General features: G+C 41.7%; 1 protein-coding gene across 1 annotated transcript in view; it reads left to right on the top strand.

The window, feature by feature from the left end:
• basp1 (brain abundant, membrane attached signal protein 1) overlaps window positions 1–12,066 on the top strand; it is a 65,493-nt gene extending 53,427 nt beyond the window's left edge. Inside the window, exon 2 of the mRNA XM_079243128.1 lies at window positions 10,880–12,066. Coding sequence (XP_079099254.1) covers window positions 10,896–11,540 — 645 coding nt within the window. The 5' untranslated portion in view covers window positions 10,880–10,895 and the 3' untranslated portion in view covers window positions 11,541–12,066. The remainder of the gene's footprint in view (window positions 1–10,879) is intronic.
• The last annotated feature ends 13,465 nt before the right edge of the window (window positions 12,067–25,531 follow it).

The following is a 25,531-nucleotide window of genomic DNA, read 5'->3' as shown; positions in this document are numbered from 1 at the left end:
CTTTGGCTTGAAGGACAGCTTTTTGTTGCATTTTCCAGGTGTGTACATATTGACACGACAGCTACATATGACTGTTGTAGCTCAGCCCATGAACCTGTGGTGAGAAACGGCTTTTCAACACTCGCTAACTTAGCATTCAGCTAACTTACACTATCAGACTTTGTATTTTCTTGATGGGACTGTAAACATAGACTCAACAAACTCCATCGAAGCCATGAAGAAAACTGATGGAAATTTTATCCATCATCTTTGTTCTTCACATCCAACATCCAACTTACTTTATCTGGTTGCAAAGCTAACCAATGCTGATTTGTGGATGGATCTTCTATTGAATACTTTCCTCTCAAATGATAATATTCCAGCTGAGGTTGGATTAAACTTCATTTATTTGTTTAAGAAACTTTTTGCCAATTGTTGTCTGTAGCTTAGCTGGTTTCTTACAATTCACTCCATTAGCGTTAAAGCTTGGGTAGGTAATCTTTCTCAGAGACATTATTTTATTACTCTGGGTGAAGTGGTTCCTCGTCCTATACATTCTGTAATCGTGAACAGTAAGAAATATAGTTAGACCCCTCAGTTTACTGTAAATCTGTAAAAACTGACCAATCCAAACGTTCTGACCCAAATGGAGTTGTTCATTTCTTATATTCCGTAGCTTCTTCTCCCGGCTCCCCTCCTCCCCCTCCAGCAGCACATACCTGATAGCCACACCCTGCATATAAACAGCGTGGTAGGATGAAAATACAAAGTAGTGAAGAAACTCGGAAGGCAAACATGGCTGGGAAAATGCAGGAAGGATTTCCCGTGTTCCAGCTGTGTGTTGCTTTAAACACCGCATCACTTGCTTGCAAGCAGATATAAACACACCGCTTGTTTTGTACGCCTGCAGCTAAAAAATGCTAGAAGAAATTATTGGAGGAAAAAAGAGAAAGGAACAGACAAAGCGATGAGCGTGAGTCAACATACGACTGACTTTTACTGGTCGGAGAGATCCCAGAAGACAGGCAGGATGCTGGATTAGTGACCAACGGTGCATCTTTTAACCTAACACTACCACACCAAGAGCCAAGCAATGTGAAGCATTTTTCTGCTGAATTTAAGGAAATAAATCTTGAAATTTGTTACAATGAAATAACTGTTAAAATATCTGGTATCATTAGCCATCTGTGGTAGCTAAAATTCTTTTACAAGATGTGCAAATGGGCGTCTGGGAATCAGCTTTTCAGACAAAATTTTTGTCCCAAACATCGCTGCAACTAGCTAATTTCAATATTGCCCAAAGAAGGCTAGCAGTGGCTGCACATGCAGTCACAGTCTTAAACTTGTTCCATCCTCCACGAGAAGCAAGAACTGAGTTCTTGCTCTCGTGGCTGCAAGAACAAGAAAAAACTTCTTGTTCGTCAGGTCCATCCATCCTCCAGGAGAAGCAGGTCTGCAGCGGGGAGGGATCACTGCGGGGGGCGATGTCTGCTTTATGTGCCATGAGCCCGGTTGTTACCTCCGCCAAGGAGGTTGTTTTTCCTGCCGTCTTTTTGCTCAAGATAACTCAAAAGGTTACGGATAGATTTTTGTAAAAATTTCAAGAGTTGTTTCAAATATAAAGATGAAGAACTGATTAAATTCTGGTGGTGATCCGGATCACCGTTTTGGATCCAGGAATGTTTTAAAAGGATTCTTTAACATTGTGCTTGGTGGAGATTTCTGCTTTCCGAGTTTCTAGTTTCATATTTAACGAGCAGCTTCGTCCGCGGCGGGGCGGGTCGTGCATGCGGCGGGGCGGGTCGTGCACGCGGTACTTTCTCACCACCTCGATCAGCTGTTTTATCAAAACAATCCGTTTTACCTGCAACAGCAAAAACGCGGAAGCAGCAACTCCGCTTCCTGCTTTTTCCGTATTAACCACGCCCACCTCACATGTGCGACCAATCACACGATACTTCTCACAGCCCTGCAAGAAATAAGTTCTGCAGCCCGACGTGTCGAGAACTGTCTTCAAACACGTCCGCGAGAACAAAATGACGTCATTTTCTTCTCGGAGCCTCGAGAACAAGAAAACATTTCTGGCTTCTGGTGGAGGATGGAAGAAGCTTCGCTTCATCTGAAGCCTGTAATGGACCAGCAACTCACTCAAGCATGAACCTTATTATCTATAGGTATAATATCTACTCTGATAAAGATAATTAACTGATAAATGAACTCCTCCTTCAGTACAATAATAAAGCTGAACACCGATCTGCTCTTTTCTTTTGCAACACTTGATGTATTTAATACGGTCTGGTTTGCTTGGAAGAAGCTGCTGCTGGCCTGGTGAGGGGTCTCCAGACATCAGGTAAAACATAAAAGCCTGACCGTCTGATCTGCTGGATAAATTGGGAGCAGCTGTGCAGAAGCAGCTTGTGTTTTGGTTGCAGCTTCTCTCAGTTTGATGAGGCTGAGCTGTTTTAAAATGGAGGTCAGTGTGACACGGGAGGGGAGGCTGTGTGCTCTTCAGCCCCAGGCTGGATTCACAATAGGATACTATGTGTGTCACAGTTCTGGCTATGTTAATGTGTTTGTGAGACCCTCTGTTGTACTACAGTTATTCACAGAATGCTTTTGTAAAGCACTTCATCACACTAGTTAATTACACATTTATAGATTCATCTCTGCTTTGGGGAGGGATGACGTTCCCTCCGACTTTCTCAGGCCAACAGGTTCATTTTTAATATTTTTTTCTCCTTAAAAGAGAATAAAAATGCACCGTCTGTCGTCTGCTGCTGGTAACTGATATGAAGATAAAAACACAAAGAGCCTCATCACTCGTGTTTTCTTGGCTAGCACCCCCCCCCGTTAAGTGTTCAAACAGATTTCATGCAAATGCAGGAATAAAAATAGATTTTTTGGTCGGTGCTTTTCATGCTGCCATTACTCCTCCAGCAGCTCCTCCTGCTTTCTGCTGTCAGGCTGATTTCCCAGCAGACGTGGAAATGCAGTGAGAGGGTGAAGCAGGACAAGGGGGGGTCACATAGTGACAGCCCTAACCTTTAACGTGTCATCTTGGATGGCAGGGATGCAGAAGCTTCCATGCCGGGCAGGTTGACGGCTGCTCTCAGGCTGGGGATTTACTGTGAGCCCAAGACCTCCTGGAGACCTCCATCTGCTGGACCAGAGGGGCAGGAGAGGGGTTGCAACGTGACCTGCAGAACCTGTGCAGAGAGGCAGAGCTGGGCTCGTACCGTTGAAAGGTGGAGGATAATGTCTCTGCAGTCAGTAGAGCTTCAGAGGCATGAGTGAAAGGTGAAGCAGAGTCTGCAGGTGACTACGGAGGCAGGTGGTGTCGCCAGTAGAAATGGGGGTCGAGCAGCAGTGTTGGGGTGGGGGCGTGACAGATGACTCGCCAGAGACGGTGAGAGTTGGAGGGAAATCTGAGGAGAAGTCAGCCATCTGCTCATTCAGGGACTCGTGCTCGTCTTCGCCTCCTTCCGACATGCAGAACACAGACACCACTGTAGTAGAGATACTTCCCCGCAGAGCGCCGACGTTGCTGTGGTCAGTGGCGTTGTGTCAACGCAGCAGCTTGTGGGGTTGAAAGATCTGTGGTTTAACGAAACGACTGCAGAACAGCGGAAAAAACCAAACAAGGGAAAATAGCTCAGCAGGTTTTAATCTGGTGGACATGCTGTCTGAGGAAAACAAGAGGACCTGAGGGAGATGCACTGAGCTCTGTAAATGTCCAGACTGCAGGTTGGACGTCTCGCTTCTAGTTTGATCTGAGAAATGAGTCAAAAAACACATTCCTCTTTTCTTTTGGATGAGAATAATCATTAATAAATGATTATGGGGACAGAAAATGATGTAACAACAATAAAAAAAAATTGAGTTTCAATAAATTCTCTCACATTCAGCGGATTTAACTCTTGTTTATTGCTAAAAATGCTGATTTGGTGATGTAGCTGGTGGCTAACTTTCCCATTTTAATGCTAATGCTAACAGTGGAATCTGAGTGGCACGCTACACATTCAGATGAGCTCACCAGATGGAGAATTAAAACAACTGCACGTCCTTTCAGCTGTCAGAACAAACTGTGCAAAACCAATTAAGCAGAAGGCATGAGGGGGGGTGTGGCCATACGTGTAGACACAGTCATGGAAACATGGTGGAAAGTAAAACGCTGTTTTATTTTCTACTGTAAAGCCACGAAGAAGAGACGCGTTTTCACTTCGGGATAAATAAACCAAACCGAGGAGGAAGAGACTGTCATGATTTGGGTTTTTCGGTGCTTTGTTTTTGGGCTTCCTGTTTTATTTTGTAGTTTTTCCTGTTTAGTTCCCTCGGTTCTTGTTTAGCTTCATTGATTTCCTGTTGAGTTCACCTGGTTTCATTTAGTTAATTTGTTTCACCTGTGCCTCGTTTTGTTCTGTGTATTCATACTCCTCAGTTTTCATTCCTTGTTTGCTGGATCATTTTGTTGTAGTTAGTCCCTTGAGTGTCCTTTGTTATAATAAATCCACTAGAATCGACATCCCTGTTCCCCTCATCTCTGCGTTTGGGTCCACTCCTCCATCATCTTCACTGCCCGTTCCTGAGAGAGACGCAACCGACAAGGATGTTCACAGCAGGACTGAAAAAATCTCCAGAGCAGAAATCCTTTCATGTGACTGTTAACACACACACACACACACAGCTGCAGTTATTTATACACAGAAAGAAATTAAAAATAGCTCCGTGCACATTGTGCGTGTCACACAGAGAAGTGTATTATTCATTAAATATGTCAAACTTTCTGTATTATTAGAAAATAAATGGTTTATTTTAGTGATGGTTTTATGTTCCACCTCGTCTTATTTTTCATTTCCACGTCCATTTTTCAGGTTTTTTTTTTTTTTTTTTTTAACTTTTCACATGTTCTGAAGTAGCATGTCCATGAGGACCAGTTTCCCCCACCTGAAAACACACGTGCTCCACATGTGCACGTACATGTGATTCTGGAACATTTTCATTTGATCCACATGTGTAGAACATGTGAATCCATTTGGTTGGCACATGTGAATCACATGTAAAGACAATGTGCTTCTTTGACACGTATGATTACATGTGATTCACATGGAAATTACACGTGAAGAACATGTGAAAAATATGTAAACTTCATGTCATTCACATGTTCTTCACATGAAATCTTTACAAAATTTGCACGTTTGCACATGTGGTTGACATGCACAAACGTCTGGTTTCTGGAACATATTTATGTGATCCACATGTGTAGAACATGTGAATCCATTTGGCTGGCACGTGTAAGTCAATGTGAAGACCATGAAAAACACATGTAAAATTGCAAACATGTGAACAATATGTAAACTTCACATGTTCTTTCCATTTCTTTACATAAAAATCTTTCAAAAACTCAACATTTGCACATGTGGTTCACATGTGCAGATACATGCAAGCATGGTCCACTTGTGGTTTTTCTGGAAGGATTTCTTCATGTGAGTTTTTGTGAAATTAAACTTTTTAATTAATTTCTTTTAAAATCACATGAATAACTGATAGATGAATAATTAAGATGATTATAATTTAAAAGATAATCTTCATCAGGATGAAGATGAGACATGAAGGCAGACTTTAACTGATGAAGGATCATTTTTCATCATAATGTTTTTATGTGAAGAAACAACACGACTTCCAGCAACATTTTACTTTTAACATCAGGCCTCAGAACGCATCATGAGAAACATCCAGGAGCTCAAAGCTGAATTTACAAACATGTTTCTGGATAATTATAATAATCACAATCAGAAAGCTGCATTGTTTCACATTTATTCTGTTAAAAAAGGCAAAAATTAACCTGATTTCTACTTAAAAGATGGACTAACGTGGTCTCTCCTCAGACTATTCAGACTTTAGATTTTAAATGACCAAGAAACCCTAAAAGGTAAAAAGAAGAGGATGTTCCTGTGGTAAAGATCAGGGTTTAGGTTCAGCTTCTTTAGATAAAGTAAAACTATGATTGAATGGATCGGGACGTGCGACTCAGACTTTGTGGGAGTCTTTGAAAGGCAGATAAATCAGTGAACTGAATCAGTTTACAGATAAACTGATAAGAAGTGAGAGGAAATTCATTTTGGTGCGGTTGTGAGTTGACAAATGAACATTTCAGGATTTATACATTCTTCAAATAATTCATTTTAAAAGCCATTTTCACTCAGTGTTTTGCCACTTCTTGTTGAAATACTCTTTGTTCTTCTTTGCCAGTGATGCTGGCAGTTCATCGTCAGTCGATCGCTCGTCTCCTCTGCTCCCCCTTCTGCAGCCTGCAGGTTAAATCAAGTCCTTTGTGCAAGCCGTGGCATTTTCTCCAGGTTGTGTCGGCCCTGCCCCAGCTCTTCAAACACTAAAACCACACGCCCAGCAGTGAAAAAGCGTGCCTCTGCTTGAATAGCCATTGTCTGGCCTGATGATTGTGAGTCATTGCCCTGGCAGCGCAAGCCGGGAGTCAAATGATGTGATGCAGCAGTGAGACCTCCATTGTGGCCCGTACAAAGCTGCGGCAGGAACGGCAGCCCTGGCAGACACCGACTGCTGGACTTTCAGAGGAGTTTTGCATGAATAGTGGAGTAATTTCAGTCAGTGGCGACGTGGTGATTAGCATTTTGAGTGGAATCACCGCCGGCTCTGTTCCATTCACAGAGCGAGTCTGAGTCGCCTGCAGAGACCCTCACTGGTCCGGCTCGTTGGGAGGGAGTGGTGGAGCATTGCAGACATAACAGGTTCATCCACAACCAAAACTCTTAAAAACATGACTTATTTTACTAATTTTCTTTTGACTTGCAGCAGCATTATGCATGCAGCCGGCTCACATAGATGAACTACTTACATTTTACTGTCACATGGAAGAAGATGTGTATGAACTATATTCCTCATTTAAATGTATTTATTTATAATGTAACTTCATGTACCAAACCAAAGCCTGGTTCATCTGGTTATGAAGAACATGCAGCTCCTTAGTTTCCAATCCAATTATTTAATTCCTTAAACCAGTTTCTCTCAAAGCCCTGCATGCTTTTGAGGCAACTCTTCGGTAGAACGTGGACATTAAATGAGCATCTCTTAGCGGGCTTGCGAAGAACTTGGTGAGAAAGTTCATTCATGTAAATCAGTTGTGTTGCAGTAGGAACATGTCTAAGACATGCAGGGTGCTACGTGAGGACCAGGACTGGCTGTTGTTCAGCCAGATCCAGGTTAAAACAAGAAAAATCTTGTGAACATGTGTGAGCCAAGAATCTGGACATGCGTAAGGCATGTAGACGCTGTGCACGCGTAGAAAAGCTAGAACTAACTGATCCAAGTAACTGAGAAACTGCACATCATTTTCCCAGAAATGCAGCTGAAAAGCAGGAGTCATGCACAGTAACTAAAGTGAGTTTTAAACCTTTTTTGTCTTGACTGACGTCTGTGTGTGATGAGGATGGTTGATTATTAACCCTACTGCCCCCTGGTGGACTGATTGACGCTCTGCATTTAAAAGCAGCTCTTCGAGCCATTTTCAGAACTTCTGCATCTAATAATGATACAAATGGTTTTCCAAAGTTTGTTTAAATGCTTCTGTAAAAAATTTAAATAACAAAATGAATTCATTTCTTTCGGGCAGCCACTCTTCCTGGTATCTTTTCAGGGTTTGGGTGAAACTTCAGGAGGCAACAGGTGAATAAATGGGACTTTAACCAGTAAAACTGACCAGTAAAAGTTAAATAATGTATCATAATATTTAATTATTTTAAAGACTGAACTAAAGTGATGACTGTAAATACACAGATAGGAAACTAAATCCATGATATAATGAGTATTCAACCAATCCCTGGACTTTCAGGCAGATGCAGCATCTCAAAGATAATTAAAGCCGCATTAAGAATTAGGATTTGCTCACCGTTCATAGATTTTATCGTAGGAAAAGGCTACGCGGTGGTAAATTTACAGTGATTTAGCTGTGCTTTGAATGACTGCTGAATGTGTGTGAATATCTGGGGTCTGGTTTAAAAGGCAGGTATGGGTCTATGAAGTCATGAACCAGGACCAAGATAAGATTCGTGCCTGTTCCTCTTTTCTTCCTATGGTTTATGATCAGCTAATCAGTAACTAAATGCGGTTTTTGTGTGTCTGTGTTTAAATCTCCTTTATTTTTAGATATGAAGGCCAAATGTTTTGGCTTTCCTTCATCTGCAGAACAGACTGACGAGTCGTTGCCTTTAAAAAACATGAAATGGTTCCATGACTGAGCCTTTCCTCCCGTTACGCCTGAGTTGTTGGCCGTTTCGGCCCTCTGTCCCGCGAAGCTGACAGATGGTGAAATCTATGAAAAAATCTTCAGTGGAGAGAGTGAGCCAGGAATCTGCAGGTGTGTGTGTGTTGGTGTGTGTGAGGATCCTTGCTTTGTGGTGTTCATAGGAACGATTGTGATCAGTTGTTGCGAGTCTGCACGCCTGACTCTTACTGTAGTGCACGTGTGTGGTATGACTGCAGACGCAGACAAATGACCGTCTAAAGGCCTGTTGAGGCTTCCATACAGACGGAAATGGGATGTCCGTTGCCTTCATGCCTCCACGCGCCGTTTACGTTGCCAGTCCGTTCATCCACTAGGGGGGGTCGCTGAGTTCAGAGGTCACTCCTGTGTTTTGTTCATGGCAGCAACGCACCACTATAATCTGAAAACACCAGAAGAAGAAGAAAACCACAAAGTTTTTAGCTGTTTTGAACTTTTTCAGGTGCTTTTATTTGTTGGTTTCTGTGTCCTCTTTGTCCTCTTCTTCTTCTCTGGTTTGTTCCTCTCTCTGGTTAAGTGTCAGCTATACAGCTGGGATTTTGGTGGAACTAGTTCACTGCTGTGTCGAGGCATTTACTTTCCCTAAACCAGCTTCTCTCGTGGCGTAAACGCAGGATTCAGAGTTTTCATATGACTCTGATTAATGAATAAAATGAAGGTGATGTCGTCACATGATCATGGATTTATTTTGACAGTCCTGGTGAGAACTGTGAATTTATTTGATCAATGTAGCTTTTGTACTTTTAACAGTCATATGTTAACATTTCCTCACGGACCCCATGGGGGTCTCGACCCCCAGTTTGAGAACCACAGATCTAAGAAGACAGCAAACTGGACTGAAATGAGGAGACTTTCCATTAAAATGGTTGGGATGGCTAAATGCTTCCCATATCCGGTCCCCAAGACGCACAGTCCTGCAGACTTTCAGTGTTTCTCTGCTGCAACAACCTTTAATCACATTATCGGATCAACAGCAGGCTTGTGCAGAGCTTAGCAGAGATGCATTTAACTGCAATTAGATGTGTTGCAGCAGGGAAACACCTAATACCTGCAGGATAGGGGATCTTCAGGGTTTACAGGACATTTCTGTTCAATCCCTTGAATTAAACCTGAAAGTCTGCACTTCATTTGTTTCATTTCAACCCCAATCTGGTGTCCTGCGAAGCCCAAATCATGAAAATGGAGTTACTGTCAGGCGTCTGCACCTCATATGAGAAGAATTTTACATTCTACTCCAGATTCTCTAAAGTTTCACCCCTGGTTCTGTGTTCAACACAGCTTTTATGTGTGCAGTGATATCTATAATCACTGATTAAAACAGAATCAGCGGTTTCTGGAAACTCATTGTGTCAAGTTGGATGCAAACATTTCAGACACACCTGAATACCCAAAAATATACGTCTGCATAATTTTTCATCATAGAATATAATTGTTGCCAGAAATCAGTGCTCAGAGGATTTTTTTTGTCTCATTTCAGGGAAAAGGGAGAAACAGGAGACGTCTTATTGACCTAATCTGCTTTTCTTTTGTCTCTTTTGAACATCTTTTTATTGATCAAGATGCTAAAATGCAGCTCAGTCTTTGAGTTAAATTCAAATCTAAGGTGTGAAAAGTATTGAAACTATAACTGTTACATTTAACCAGCTTTTGGGAGATTTTTAAGCCATTTGATTGAACTGTTGTCTCACTAAATGCAGATTTGTCTCAGTTGTAGAAGCGTTTTTTGGATTTACATGTTTCTGCCGTAAATGTTGGACAAGTTGCGTGTTTTCAGCATCTGAATAACTTTATTGTTAAGCTGTGTTCAGTTTCCACTGAAATCACATCACGTTCCCTCATTTAAACAGGAAATGTGTTGTGTTGTGATGCTATCTGCTGATCATGTGGTTCAGTTTGAGGAAATGCGTGTTAGCATGTAAGATAAGACATTTCTGCATCACGGTATCACTTTATATACTCCTCTATATACCTGGTGGAAGAGCTGATAGGTACAAGCTGCTTTTATGATTCCTGAATGAAAGTTTCAATTTTCTTTTTTATTTAAATGGTAATGCTGCAAACAAGGTCTGAGAGGCGTTCTTTAAAACTATCCGCCGTTGTGTGGGAGTCTCTGAATGCCAGGATTTGTTAAACCTTGTTGTTCTGATGCCTCTGAAAATATGGATTTTTCCTGATCGAATTAAACCCCATTTTAAAAGCAGTTTCTGTCCATGTTTAGTCCTAGATCCTATCCTATCTGGTAGAGGAGTACCACTTGTTATGTGGCCACTCATCTCCATCCATTGTGGTGCAAATATCCACTCGTCTTTTAATCTGTGTGAACTTGAATTAATCTGTGGAAAGGAAAGACCACCTTTGTCTTTAGCTAACTGTAGCGTATCATGTCGAATTCTAGGACTCCTAGTCTCCTAATTTACAGGTTGTTTGACCTTTTTGTTGGATTCCAATCCTCCCAGTTCACATTGCAAAGTTTAATTAGGTAACATAAACTGGATAAAACACATTAGCTAAATGAATCCGTGCAGTGCTGCTAACGTCATGCTCATTTTTGGAACGCTACATTAAACTTCTCCTTTTCTCTTTCAGAGGTCAGAGATCCAAAATGGGAGGCAAGCTCAGCAAAAAGAAGAAGGGATACAATGTAAACGATGAGAAGGCCAAAGACAAGGATGCCAAAGCAGAGGGCGCCTCTGCTGAGGAGAGCGAAGCTCCGAAAGATAAGAAAGACGAAGCGCCGGAGGCTGCCGACGCTAAAGAGGTAGCGAATGATACGGCGGCCAAGGAGGCACCAGCAGCCGATGCTGCAGCACCAAAGGAGGAGGAAAAGAACGCCACTCCTGCAGCAAAGGAGCCCGCCACCAACACTGAGCCGAAAACAGAGGCGCCCAAGAGCGCAGAGCCCGCCAAGGCCGAGGAAAAACCAGCTGCCCCTGCCCCGGCCAAAGAATCCGCCCCTGCCGCCAAGGAGCCCGAGGCGAAGGCCGCTGCACCCGCCCCGGCAGCCGACAGCAAAGGTGAGGCCGACGCCAAAAAGACTGAGGCCCCCGCGGCACCAGCAGCAAAAGCCGAGGCGGCTCCAGCTGCCTCTCCTGACCCCAAGCCCTCAGAGGCGGCGGCGGCTCCCGTGCCACCCAAAGAGGCCGCCGCTGCACCACCTAGTTCTACACCAGCCGCCGAACCGCCAACCAAGGAGGCCAACGCCACAGAGGCACCAAGCAAGGATCAAACCGTAGCAGTTCAAGATTAATGGACAGCTTCTTTTCGGAAATGAAGAATAAATTACCTAACTCAACAAGGATGAAGATTAAAAAAAGAAAAAAATTAAATTTACTAGCCCGCCCATATTCTGATAATAACAATAATAATAATAATTGTAATGATGATGATTTGTTGAATAAGGAGGATGGAAATGTTTCCCAGCGTTGCAGATGATTATTGCTATTATTATTGTTATGTTTTATTCTATTTTTTTCTGCTGTAGTATTTGAACTTTGATACGAGTCTGTGTCGGCCATTCGCCTCGCCATCTCACCTCCATCACCCCTCTCACTCATACAATCCCATCTCGGAGGGCCTGCATCCATACATGTACCCGCACCTTCTGCTCTGTGGATGTCCAGTGCTTTGGAGAAGGTTCTGATGAAGGCACGGTGGTGGCGGGTTCGGGGTTAGGAAACCACTTTACAACTGGATCCCATCTGTCCAAACCCCAGCTCTCCCGTCCAGCTCCTGCTTGTCAGGGTATTGTGTTCTTGGCTTTGGCGCAGTACCTCCAGTTCTCTGGTGCAGTGGAGTTGTAGTTGTTTTTTTCCACTTTATTTTCAACCCACTTCCTCCAGATTTCTGGTACCGTTTGGGTTGTGGTGTCACCCTTTATGCCCTCCAAGCCCCTCTCCGTCTGAACAGCAAGTTTCGACGAGAATGCTGAGGCTTTCCAAGACGTTTCAAAGATTCAACAAAGCTAGCTTTGCAGAGCAAAACACATTCTTTGTGTATTAGACAGTTGTTGGGCTTTTCTGATAATCTTCTACATTTTTTTCTACTGAAACCCTTAGATATATTCTAAGTGTACTAAGAGGTTTTTTTAACATTTGTAATACTTATAAAAATCTGCAAAGCCTCGCTGGAAAGATCTTTGCAGCGTTCTCTGAAAGTCTGACAGCAAATTTCTGCTTCGCTGTCCAAATTTGATGACAAATTACAGTAGGTTTGTGTTTTACAAGACATATCTTCTGCTGATCAGGGTGGAAAAGGCATGGATATGGTTAGAACTTGCTTATAGTGCTGAAAAGGGGATGTTTATGGCGTCGACAGCAGTGTTTAAATAGTGTACATTCAGTTGTGTCTTTGTAAAGGTCGCAGACTAAACTAGAATTCAAACATCCTGTGATTGTCTTCACTCTGGCTTCTGTTATTGGACGAAAACTCAAAATCTTCACTGAAATAACAGCAAAATACAAGAGCAGTTTTACACAATTATAATACAAGCTGACCACTACAGGTCTGTTAAAGCCGCTCCAGCTGTTCATGGAAGCTATAGTCTGTGTTGTTGCCGGCACCTCACCGGTCGGCGTAGGCAGATGAACACACCTCAAGCGAGATCGTTTGCAGATGTTCAGTCAGTTTGACTGCACGTTGGATCCGTGTAGCTCTCCACCATCAGCAGTGGGAAACCAGAGAAGAAGACGGGTGGGAGGAGGTGGGCCGGTTCAGTAAGAGATCAGAGCTATCGGCAACTGCTTCAATGCACTGTGGTCCATGTTTCCATGGCAACTATAGTCCGTGCTGTTGTTATAGGATGGTGATATGTTACACTGGAGAAGGGGCTTCTGATTTGGTCATTTTCACCCTCCATGCGTTTTCCGTTTCTCTGCTGACACACACACACACACACACACACACACACACACACACACACGTCTATGTAGTGGTGGAAGAGAAAGGAATTGTAAGGCATCTCTGATTCTGGTGAAAGCAGTGATATAAAAGAAATATCTCACACTTTTCATGCTATCCTGCAAAAATCCACCCCAACTGTCCAAAAATAAGGAAAATGGTGAAAGTTTATAACATTTTACATAAAAAGTCATCCCTATCTGGTCTAACTCACCACCAAGTCTCCTCGTATCCCCTCGTACCGGAGTTTGCATTGTTAGAGAATAAAAAACAGCCAAATGAGGAACTTGCAACCCACAACTCTTAGCGACTGCCAAACCTTCCTACTTCCACCTCTGCATAAATGCAGGTGTGTGTGTAGTTATGTCAGCCATCCATCCACCAGCATCCTTTTCAGTTCCATCCATCTGACACACAACCTGTTCCTCCCAGCACTTGTCAAACCGTAGCAGAAACCAACACTCGAGGAGCGTTTGTGTGTCACCCCCTTCAGTTCGTCTTCCTCTCTTGACTCAGTATTTTGCATGTCCGTGGTTGGGTGAACCTGTAGTCCTGTCTTTTTGGTCAAGTGGAGAAAAAAAAAAGAAAAAAAAAAAGATAATTTTTCAGTCTGCATCCATGGCAACCACAGTTGATATTTTCATTCCATGTTTCACCAATGCTATTCCCACACCAACATGTTCAAAACAAACAAAAAGATGATATGAAAATTGATGCATTCAAAATTATATGTACTTGTATAAATGGTGCAACAGTAATAAAATGTAAGAAATTGACTTGACGATTCTGTGCAAAGAAGTTTTTTTCGTGCACTTTCTTGGAAAACGGTTTTAGAGGATGATGTGCTCCATGTTTCTTTATAAAAATCACAACTTTTGAACCTTACTTACTTAAATCTTTATTCTGGACTCAAGGACCATTTAAAAAGATCTACAAACAGACAAAAACATAATAGATTGAATAGACATTTTAAAACAAACAATCATGCCAATGCTTCTACAAGTCAGACTGAAAACGAGTCACACTTCACCATATATTAGTGACATTATTTCATTTGCTGACCTATTGAGACGACACATGAAATTGTACTTGTAAGATGGAAGCAAGGCCTAAAGTGTCTTCCCACCAGCTCTGACAAACATTTCTGTGGCACTTGTCCATCTCGGCCTCCTCAAGAGCACTCACAGTGCATCGTTGTCAGCCACCTGCAGCGTGCGCGGACTGGCTTCCTTATATTTAGCCCAAAGTTGAGCTGTATACCGAGGAGTACAATATGCCATGCACAGAGACAGTTAACATTTTCTGTACAGCAACTAAACTTCCAAGCCAGAGTTTTAGCCTGTCCATACAACACTCTACGTTGTCTACAGATGTCCTCGATGCAGGCAGCTGGGATATTCTGCCACTCCCTTTACGCTTGCGTGTAAATCTACTGTTTTGTGCCAAACCATGTGTTACAAATGGCACAGATGTAACCAGCTTTGTCTCTGTGTAAGATATAAAGACAAGGTCGAGTGAAGGCATGAAGGAAAATCTAATGTCCTTTTTTAAAAACATATTCATTGTGATGGCATACATCATTTTACCTAATCTTAGAAAGAAAAAATGTGAAAATTTAAGGCATCAAAAGTGCACAGAGCACACATGGTCTGGTCTACAATGAGCTGGACTCCAGTTCAGACTACACACAACTAAAGATTTCATGTACAAGCAAGAGTTTAACCAGAAAAAAATCTAATTCGAAGACACTGAAAGGAGGCATGTCAGCATATATTAACACTCTGGGCTCGTCGGCGATGCCAGAGACCATGTTGTGTTTAATCGAGCTTAGCTTTCGAACCATAAAAGATAGAAATATACTTTTCCCCCTCTTAATCGGGAGACTCCGGGCTTTCAGACGGTAGTTCCGGCATCACTGTAGCCCATTCATAGGTGATACAGTGTTGTGTCAAAATAGGTGTTCCAATCAGAGCCTTTGTCTTTGGCGCATGACACATGTTTGTCCAATCAGAGCCGATGATGCCTCAGGAAACGCCTCCAAACAGTGTCAATCACTCTGCATCGGTGTCATTAGCAGCCGGATAGCTGCCTTCTGCATTTACAAGGCCGATAAATTATGAAAACAACAGCTTTTATGCACGCATACCATGCATAATTGCTCAAACATTTGTATTACTCAAGTAGTTTATTTCAACATGAACGCCACGACGGCGTCGTAACAGATGTATAAGTTGGTAACAGATACAGTGTGTGCAGCGGAAAGCTGCGGCGCTTCAGCCCCCTTCAGTACCTTTAGTCATGCTTCAAAATTATAATACTCTTTATTTCAAGCAAAGGAGCCTCATTTACATTGCAGTTTATGATATTTCAATTAAAAAAAACAAGGTATAGGACATAATGGAGCATTGAAAGGTGGCGTTTATTAGCATTTAAGCTATAAAAAAAAAAAAAAAAAATCAGGCGAGGTTTATTTCTCTAAAATACCCTTGGTCCCCAGAGGGTTAACCCATCTCTCATGATATTATAGCAACAAAACCTTTTAAAGACATCAGTTTAGTCTAATTTTCAGCAATATTTTGTAATTTAATGAAGTACAACATGATGCGTCACTTCGGGGTCGTTTGAGGTGACTGGGTTCATACCGATAACACACAGGGACCTATGATGGACTGTCTGGGAGGTCTCTGCCGCCGAGCTGAGCTATAATTTCACCCTGCATGTAAAAAAATAGAAAAGAAAAAGAAAATCAGGGAAAAAATATTGATGGGACAAGAGAACAAGGACAAATATGAAGGTGCAAAGCCTTGCCCACCAGTAAAAACGGATGTCTCAATCCCCTCGCTCTTTCTCCTCACTCTCCCTGTCGCAGCAGGGCAGGGACAGTAAATCATGAACTTAATCTCACTGGCATGATTTACACCTGTTCAAATGCCGTTTGTCACTCCTTAATGCATCAGCAGTGATGTTACTCAAGCCACAACAAGGCTGCATAAGAAGTGATGAACAGAAATGGGAAGTGGATGGAATGAATCATGTGGCTAAGAACAGGTTTTTAAATGAAGCATCAATTACAGCTGGTCGAATAAATGAAGAGCATGTGAAGGACGACGACTCTCCTTCATTTCTTTTGAGGGTTTTGAAAGGAGGCGCTGAGATGAAAACCTGCGTGCACAAACTGCACGACATGAGCGACTCTGGCTTTCCCAAACGTTGCCTTCCTTTCTGCATCTGCACCACTTTGCAGGTTGATACTTCCAACATGTAGATGTGGTTTCCATTTACCCCAAGGATCTTTGTCTTGCTATCTTGGATACAACAGATAAGAGTATTTAACGTTCCAAGATTTTATGAGCTTTATTTGTAGGCATGGAGGTGACGAGGGGATCCGGTTTGGTGGTCTCAGGATTAGGTCTGGGCTTTATGCATGAGGTACAGTATTAGCAAGTCCAACAACACCCATATAAACTTTAATTACACTGTATACTGTAACTGTTCTCAGTTAAACACTTCGCCACTATTATATCCAGAAACAGAACAGGGTGTTTGGTTTTTTAAGTTAAAATAATGTATTTTAAGACATAAAATCAAACATCTTGGCAAAAAAAAGGCCATGATTCCCCTCAACACTGCACTAATAAACTGTTATCCACTTCAATAAATGGTTTACGATTCGCCAGGCATAACTCAGACAAAGAAAACCCAGAGAGCAATGCAGAGTTTGTAGTTTCAAACCACAGACAGTGAGGTCTGAACTGATCGAGCTAACTGGCAGAAAACAAGGCAAGAAGTAACCTGCAAAGACCAGTACAGTAGCCAGGTGAGTGTGTTCCTTTGCCTTCTCGAAGGCCAGAGAGATCGGAAACAATGCCGGCAGTGTTGTGGCATGACTCATCCAATCTGACATTTCTTCTTGTGTTTATATTTGACAACGCCTGCAAAGCTGACGTTGTCAATATGTCAGAAATGCTAAAAAACTCAGACATGGAAGCAAATATAAAGCCGTAAACACACACAGGCTTCGGTCCCCGTAAGGTCAACTGGACCCAACAAAGATGGCTTTCATGACGGGTCCCAACAAGGTAATGCCAGCATGTATGAACACACACACACACACACACACACACACACACACACACACACACACACACACACACACACACACACACACACACAGAAGTAACTCGAAGCTACAAAGCTTCACCAGCATAAAACTGGTTGACAATGGCAAACAAAAGAAAACACAACTTTTGTTCCTGCTGCCACTTCTGTCACATCTTTGTCCATCAATCCACACCAGTACAAATATTTTAGATAAAAGATGCAGACATGCAGTAATTATTGAAAGACAATGAATGAAAACTTGTCATTTTAGCACGATGAGCATCAAATCGGTGATGAGCTCAGCGTAGCAGCTGTCTCCACTCAACACCAGTAAACCATAGAGGTTTCTATTAATGTGCAGATCAATACTAAAGCCATTCTTCAGCAGATTATCGGCTTCTTCACATGCAGGATTTCAAACGTCGCATGGTCAAACATGCTGAATGAACAGGAAGATGCTATGATGGTTGTTTTCAGGTTCTTTCTTTAGAAAAATGCATCGAAAGAAAGATGTTTGTGGAGAAAGTGTTCGGGGGAGGGGGGGGGGGGGGGGGGCAGGAATGTGGGCTGTATGCGTTACAGCTGACGGCGAGTAAAACTTGTCACATGTTTACAGATAGATAGAAAATATCACTCACATCTGACACTACAGGAACTCAGACGCCATTTTGTTCAAGAACATCTGACAGTTTGTTGGCTTTGATTGTAAGGAGGAGATCTGGACACAAACTAACCTGATATCCTGCAGTGTGTCCCACCTCTAGGCGGTAAGGATGCTGCAGAGGTTGATGTAATTAAATGTCCTGAATAATAACCTTTTTTTGGGGTTTTGGAAAATAGAAATAGATCTGGATGATGACATTCATTGAACATTTTTATATACAAGGCATATTGAGGCATTTTTATATTTATTTATGCATTTTTACTGGTAATTATAGTTTGAGTAACAAAGTATTGTATAAAAATAAAGCTATCAGTTGTTTTTGCCTCTGTTTAGCCTCCTTTAAAAGTGACTTTCCAAACGCTTTATGATTTTTTTTAAGTTATCAGTATCGATATCGCCGATACTGGCTTGAATTTAGCTTTGTATTGAATTAAAAGAAAACTCAACAATATTATTATTTTAAACAAATAATCTTCTTAAGTTTGATAAAAAATAAAACAAACACACACAGATTTCTTAAAATGGATGAAATTTCAGACCTTCTGAGTTTTGTCCCAAAATGTTTTAGTTAAACACTCGTCTGGTTTCTGTCGGAGCTGCAGAACAGAAACGATCAGAAGGACTTTTCCACTGCTTAGAGGGAGAAACAAACTTTCACTTTTCTTTGCCAGTATTTTAGAGAATGAGGGCAAACGGTGATTTTTCTGGAGCTCCTCATTTGTCCCACTCCGTCTCATCTTGGAGGCCTTTGTGTCTTTCTCTTGGATGCAACAGCTTCTAAAGCCTCTGCGGGGAACCATGCGAGCGCTGCTTTCAAAGCGTCTGTGTCATTTAGCTGACTGTAAGCAGGTCCTTTACCCAGCCTCCATTTCAGGCTTTCAAAGCCAGGCGTTGTGGGGGAGGATCACAGGAAGGAAGAGAGAGCGAGTTCGATGGAGGCGAGGCTTTATGGAGGATCAGTCAGATCTCCCTGATGGCTGGGTACCATCAGTCTGGGGGCCTTCAGGCCAAAGAGGCGTATTCTACCAGCATGTCTGCTTGGTGGCTGTCAGGGACGATCAGTTTGTATATCTGTCATCAGACATTTCAAGTGATTGCAATCAGAATGTTTGTGATACGTCAGAATGGGTCTGTAATTCAGTGGTGTTGTTTAGTACCCAATGTTATGTTTCTGAAAGAGACACCATTTGATTCATAGGCATATAAATACTTTATTTAAAAAGGAAAAATATCTGGAAATAATGCACCAAAACAATAACGCTAAAAGCAGCAAAATGGCATCATGTTTGTTTTATTTAAGTTTCACTTAAAGGGGTGCTATTCTGGTATTTGGAGTTTTCTGAGCTTTCTACAGTGTTACAGTGTTGAATCCTCATCAGACATGTGAACGGCACTGTTTTTGATCACCTAAACGCATGTTTGAGTTTGAGTTTGAGTTCCAGCACTCTCTCCGTTCGGTTTCCATGGCAACGAAAAGCGCGTCGTTTTAGAGAGTTTTTTCTACTTGGAAATCCTTGTGACGTCCCGGGGGATAAGGTTCGGTGATTGGTTACCTTCTACTGGTTAACAAGTGCATGTACAAATACATCAGGCGGGTGGAAAACGTGGGATAAAGTTATTTCCAACGATGGCTGGTGAGTTTACCAAAGAGAGACATCCTGCTGCATTCGTTGCTGTGGGTTGCTGTTTCCCACTTCGTTTTCAGGCTCTGATTCAGGTTCCAACATGTAGGGCTGTATGCTACGTGTTGACATTGGATTTTGTTTTTTTTTTTATTGAGTTCATATTAGCCTAATCCTTCTGTTTATGAGATGTTACAATGACGGCGAAAGCAGGTGCGGTGCGCGCTCCCGATGTAGTGCAGTGGCGGGAGGCGGGGCTTAATGCGGAAGAGTCTCAATCCACTCGTTTTGCCCACAGGCTGATCTGACAGCCTACGGAGAGGGTCGGTCTGAAGTAAATAAAGCCATTTATGACAATAACTCCATCAATCCCAGCCCTTCTGGGCTCAGAAATAAAAATAAATTAGCCTGAAATGCACATAATAGTTCCACTTTAAAGATGAAAACCCTGTGAGGATGGTGGGATAATACACACTGCTGTTTGGTCCACCTCCAGGGACAGTACCATCCATCTGAACACCAACCTTACTGTGAGGCAGACCACCGATGCAGACTCTGGTCTGATTGAAACCTTGGAGCTTCAGTTCATTTGCAAACTGACTTTTCAGCAACCAATCAGACAGTGACTTCTGGCAGCAGGAATGAAGCATGAAGAAGAAGAGAGTGATGCAGATTTTTGTTTGGACAGAAAAACCAAACCAACGGCATTTGTTCAAGAAACATATGTTCTGTCACAAGACCAGAGTCCTGCAAGGGTGTAGTTTTACTGACCCGAACCCACCCGAAGACCTCACAATAACCAAATATATCACCTGGTGAAATCTGGACCCAGCTTGACCCACAGCCCAACTGGACTGTTAAGACATTTAGTAATTAATTCACTTGTTTACACAGAACCAAACAGGTAGTTAACTCCACCAAGGAGGTTATGTTTATCTGTTTGTGTTTAAGATAACTCAAAAAGTTATGGATGGATTTTCATGAAATCTTCAGGAGTTGTTGAAAACGTGAAAAGGCAGAACTGATTTAATTTTAATCACCATTTGGATCCAGGAACTTTTTAAAGGCCTTGGCGGAGGTTGGCGCTCTCCAAGTGCTTTTCTAGTTTACATATAAAACTTAACAGTACACATGAAAAATTAGATTAATATTCGCAACTATATTATGGCCACACACACCAGATTCCTCAAATTTCTGAGCTCAGTTTCAGAAGTGACAGATGTATAAAAGTTGGCAGAAGATCTTGCTCATTGGCCCCAAAAGGCCTAAGCCATCGGAGGAATAGATCCTTTCTTTTCTTACAGATCATGTCAATGTGATCCTTCCGACGTCCTCGCTGGTCAAACATGACATTCTCTCATCTTTGTGTTTATTTGGAGATTATTTTTGTCACAACATTCAACCTCTTGATTAACACCCTGCTGGTGCAGATGTGCTTGTCTGAGTAAAACTGTATTATCTGAATACTTGCTGATTTTTATTGGCTTCATCAATACAACAATCAGTGCAAAGAGTGAAGAGAACAGCGGAACTCGCAAGTTCACAATTCCAGTTCCAACATGCGCCTCAATTACAGACTGAGTTATGTAAAACAAAAACAACAAACAGATATTTTATTAGCAGGAGAAAAGGACAATAAAAAAATCTGCATCAAACCTGAAGATAAGAAACAGGCAGGAGTTTAAATGCTTCCAAGAAAATTAGAACATGTAAACAAAGAAAAACTAAACAATACATGCAACAAAACAAACAAATAAAAAAAAACTATCTAAACAAATAAGTACAAAATAATCAATCCTTTTGTTGAAACCCAGACTGTCATGTACGGCACAAATTAAGACACACCCAGTGGTGGCAATATCTAATCCAAATCCACCAGACTGATCTGATTAATAACTGGTGATTAGCCTGCAGCGATGAGAATACCACTTCACTTTGCTGACTTTTAGTGTCGTAGTGACTCAAACACCAGTATAGGCACGCTTGTAGGTTAGCTTCTCCAGTGCTAACACCAGCAAATCCATGCTAAAGGATGTCAGATTGAGCACACAATCCCAGTTGTGTTTGTGGTTTGAATCTCAGATGCTAACGCACATCTCGGACATTACATGATCCGATGAACTGCTGTGCTCGATTTTAAGCAGATAGTCTTAGTAAAAGCATTTTTCATAAAAATGCTTAAACATACAGAAGTGGCACAAACAACAATACTGACAGGTTAAAACAAAACATTCTTCTTCCATTTAAATTGAATATATTTTAATATAAAACAGCAAAAGAAGTTACAACAAAGAAAACAACACCGGACACATGAAAACCTTCCAGTTTGAATTTGAATTAATCTAAAACAATTTGATCTCCAGAACGCCCCATTTCTGCCACCACTGTTAAATAGGAAACGCCACAGAAGCAGGAACAATAACGAGTCTAACAAAAGGCCAAACTAAACAGACTTACAACACGTATGCAAGGAACTGGCAAAGGACAAAGCAAACCGAAGCAGATACTGAAGCAGGGGACAGGAAGCAAAGCAGACGGAATAAACACCAGGAAAAACTCTTCAAAATGGAACACCAAACAAAACAAAACTCAAATATGGCAAAAGAATAGAAACTAAACAAGAACAACAACATAAAGATCAGGAAATAAAAGCTGAATATTGTTTCATCCCATCTGATGACACAAGTAGTTTACACCGACACGATGGAGGTGGAAGGTAAAAAGTTGGGATCTGAAGGACCTACTCAGTGACGTTAGGTAGAAACAGAGTTCAGCGTCATTTGTCGAGTTGAAACAGTCAGTCAGATTCTCTTTCAGTCTCTTTTCCATCTGCTGAGTTCTTCCTCTTCAGACCACGTAGCTGAGCTTTTGTAAAACCCAATAACTTTCCCTCTCCTGCCAGTTAAAAAAAGAAATAAAAGTCTACATCTTGTTTTTCAAAAACAAATCATCCACATCTATCTGCATATCAAACTTCCAGGTGGCAGCAGCGCCCCTAATCTCATCCAGTCAGAATAACATTCTGTCTTACAACCTTCCACACTTCCACAGAACACAAAACATGCCTCCAACGGGAAATGGTTCGGTCAGAGTTGGGCAACTCCGGTCCTCGAGGGCCGCAGTCCTGCAAATGTTGAGAGTTTCTCTGCTGCAAAAGCTGATACACAAACCTAATTAGCAGACTGGTGCAGGACTTGGCATGAAACTCTGCACCAGTCTGCTAATTACCCACCGATTTGTGTCACCTGTGTTGCAGCAGGGAAACTCTGAATACTGGTCAAATCGGAGAAAAATATCTTTGTTTGGTGAGATACCTGCTCTGTGTGGACAACCCTCAGTCTCCCATCTGTAGGAGTTGTATTTCAGGTTAAAGACTGGAGCTGCATATCTGACTGGGACTGATACCAGAGACATCGTACCGCTGCCCTGTCTCCGCCGTGGACCTCCAAACTTCATGTGACTGCAGGCGGTTAGAGACCTGCTGGCATCTGAAAGCGTTGAACATCTTGACTTAAAACTTGGACATGATTCACATCCACTGACATCAGACGGCAGCTGAGTTCTGGTCTCTCTGTCGGTGTGATGACGAAAACGTAACGCCGATCGCAGTTTCTGTCCAACAGCTGACAGCATGTTGCCCACATCGCTCCTTTCTGCAGGAAATCATGAATTTCTCTTCACTTTCTCAACTTATCTTCTATGCAACCACCGATGTTTGACTTTGTGTCCAGTACAAACAAGTTTGGCCAGTTTTTTTCTGTAATTTATTCATAGATATAGATTAACTTTATTTTATTAATTTTATTTTTCATCTATGTTCCTCCTCATGAACAAACTGAATCATATCTATTACATTAAAAATATGAGCTTATGTTAGAAATATTTGACTCTTATTGGGAGACTAATCTGAAGCTGTGCTGGCAGGAAAATACTGAAATAATGCAAAATATATTTAAATATTTAATGAATTAATAACAATAAAGAAAAAGATAAATAAACCATATGAAAATAAATCATTAAAAAAAAATAAATTTAATTCGATGAAAAATTAAGAAAATAAACAGGCTAGAAATTTGTGACAACGGGTTTCAACAGGTTCTCAACAACACAAGAAGAACCGATTAAATCCAAGAAATGATTATTATCTTTTAATCTTATTTAGTTGTATTTTGTTGATTTTAGTAATAATGGCGCATTTGGGATTAATGGGCAAAATATGTGTAAATGGCTTAAAGAATAGAAAAGCATTTAGAGCAACAGAACACTGTGTTGTTGTTTTTAAGCAAAGTGTACTTGTCCATTAAAACAGCTCTGTGAAACACAGAAATCAACTCAGATAAACTAAAACTTTAAACCAAATATTCCAGAAACATTCATTCATCATCCTAACCGCTTAGTGCGATGAAGGGTCGCGGGGAAGCTGGAGCCTATCCCAGCAGTCTGTGGGCGAAAGGCAGGGTACACCCTGGACAGCTCACCAGTCCATCGGAGGGACACACAGAGACAAACAACCACACACACTCACTCCTATGGGTAATTTAGAGTAACCAGTTAACCTAACATGCATGTCTTTGGACGGTGGGAGGAAGCCGGAGAATTAAATCCTCTGCCCAGCTCATTAAAACTTAAAAAGCATTTCTTTCAAGTATTAATGTTGTTAAGTTTCATTTATATTGCATGTTTTCCTTGGGACATAGATAATAATTCCCATAGTACAACTGTGATTTTCCTTTGAGGGCCAAGAAGTATCACTATCAGTATCAGTATTGATGAAGTATCAATATTGGAATGGATGAAAAGGTATCATGAACTCATGGTATAATCTTGACAGCAAAAACTAAGATATTGCCCATCTTGAGCATAAAGTCGCAAATATTTAAGGAGTGCATGTGTAGAGTCTTGGAAGCTGTTTCAACATGTCTAGCTGGCTTCATAAACTGAGTAGAATATTTAAAAGCACTGATTTAAGAGGAGATAGCAGCTTGGATCATCTATATTTGAATGATTACTTGAAGGAGTCATAATGGAAATGAAGCTTTTAATTCTATAAGTTCCATTTAGCTGAAATAAAGGATGTGACATTAATGTGAGAATTAATGACCTGAAGTCTAAAATAAGATTGTCTCCATCAGAGAAAGTAGCAGCGACTTAATACAGAATAACTGAAGAGAAGCTAATCGTGACACTTTGTAAAGGAGGGGAGTTAACCATGAAGCTTCTATCTGTGGTGATAAAAGTAAGAGCACTGAGTGTTTTAAGAAAAGTGGAGCATCTTCTGATGGAAACTTCCAGCAGGATGATGCACCATGTCACAAAGCTCACATCATCTCCACCATGACGATGAGTTCACTGTCCTCCAACGGCCTCCACAGTCACCAGATCTACATCCAACAGAGCAGCTTTGGGATGTGGTGGAACGGGAGATTCTCATGGTGATGAGGTGGAACGGGAGATTCTCATCATGATGTGGAACGGGAGATTCTCATGGTGATGAGGTGGAACGGGAGATTGTCATCACGATGAGGTGGAACGGAAGATTCTCATCATGATGTGGAACGGGAGATTCTCATGGTGATGAGGTGGAATGGGAGATTCGCATGGTGATGTGGAATGGGAGATTCTCATCATGATGAGGTGGAACGGGAGATTCTCATCATGATGTGGAACGGGAGATTCTCATGGTGATGAGGTGGAACGGGAGATTCTCATGGTGATGAGGTGGAACGGGAGATTCTCATCATGATGTGGAATGGGAGATTCTCATGATGATGAGGTGGAACGGGAGATTCTCATGATGATGAGGTGGAACGGGAGATTCTCATCATGATGAGGTGGAACGGGAGATTCTCATCATGATGAGGTGGAACGGGAGATTCTCATGGTGATGTGGTGGAACGGGAGATTCTCATCATGATGAGGTGGAACGGGAGATTCTCATCATGATGAGTTGGAACG

Source organism: Telmatherina bonti, assembly GCF_933228915.1.
Source record: "Telmatherina bonti genome assembly, chromosome: 7".
NCBI lineage: Eukaryota > Metazoa > Chordata > Actinopteri > Atheriniformes > Telmatherinidae > Telmatherina > Telmatherina bonti.
Note: the sequence above shows the minus strand (reverse complement) of the source record. Positions and strands in the feature narration are given on the sequence as shown.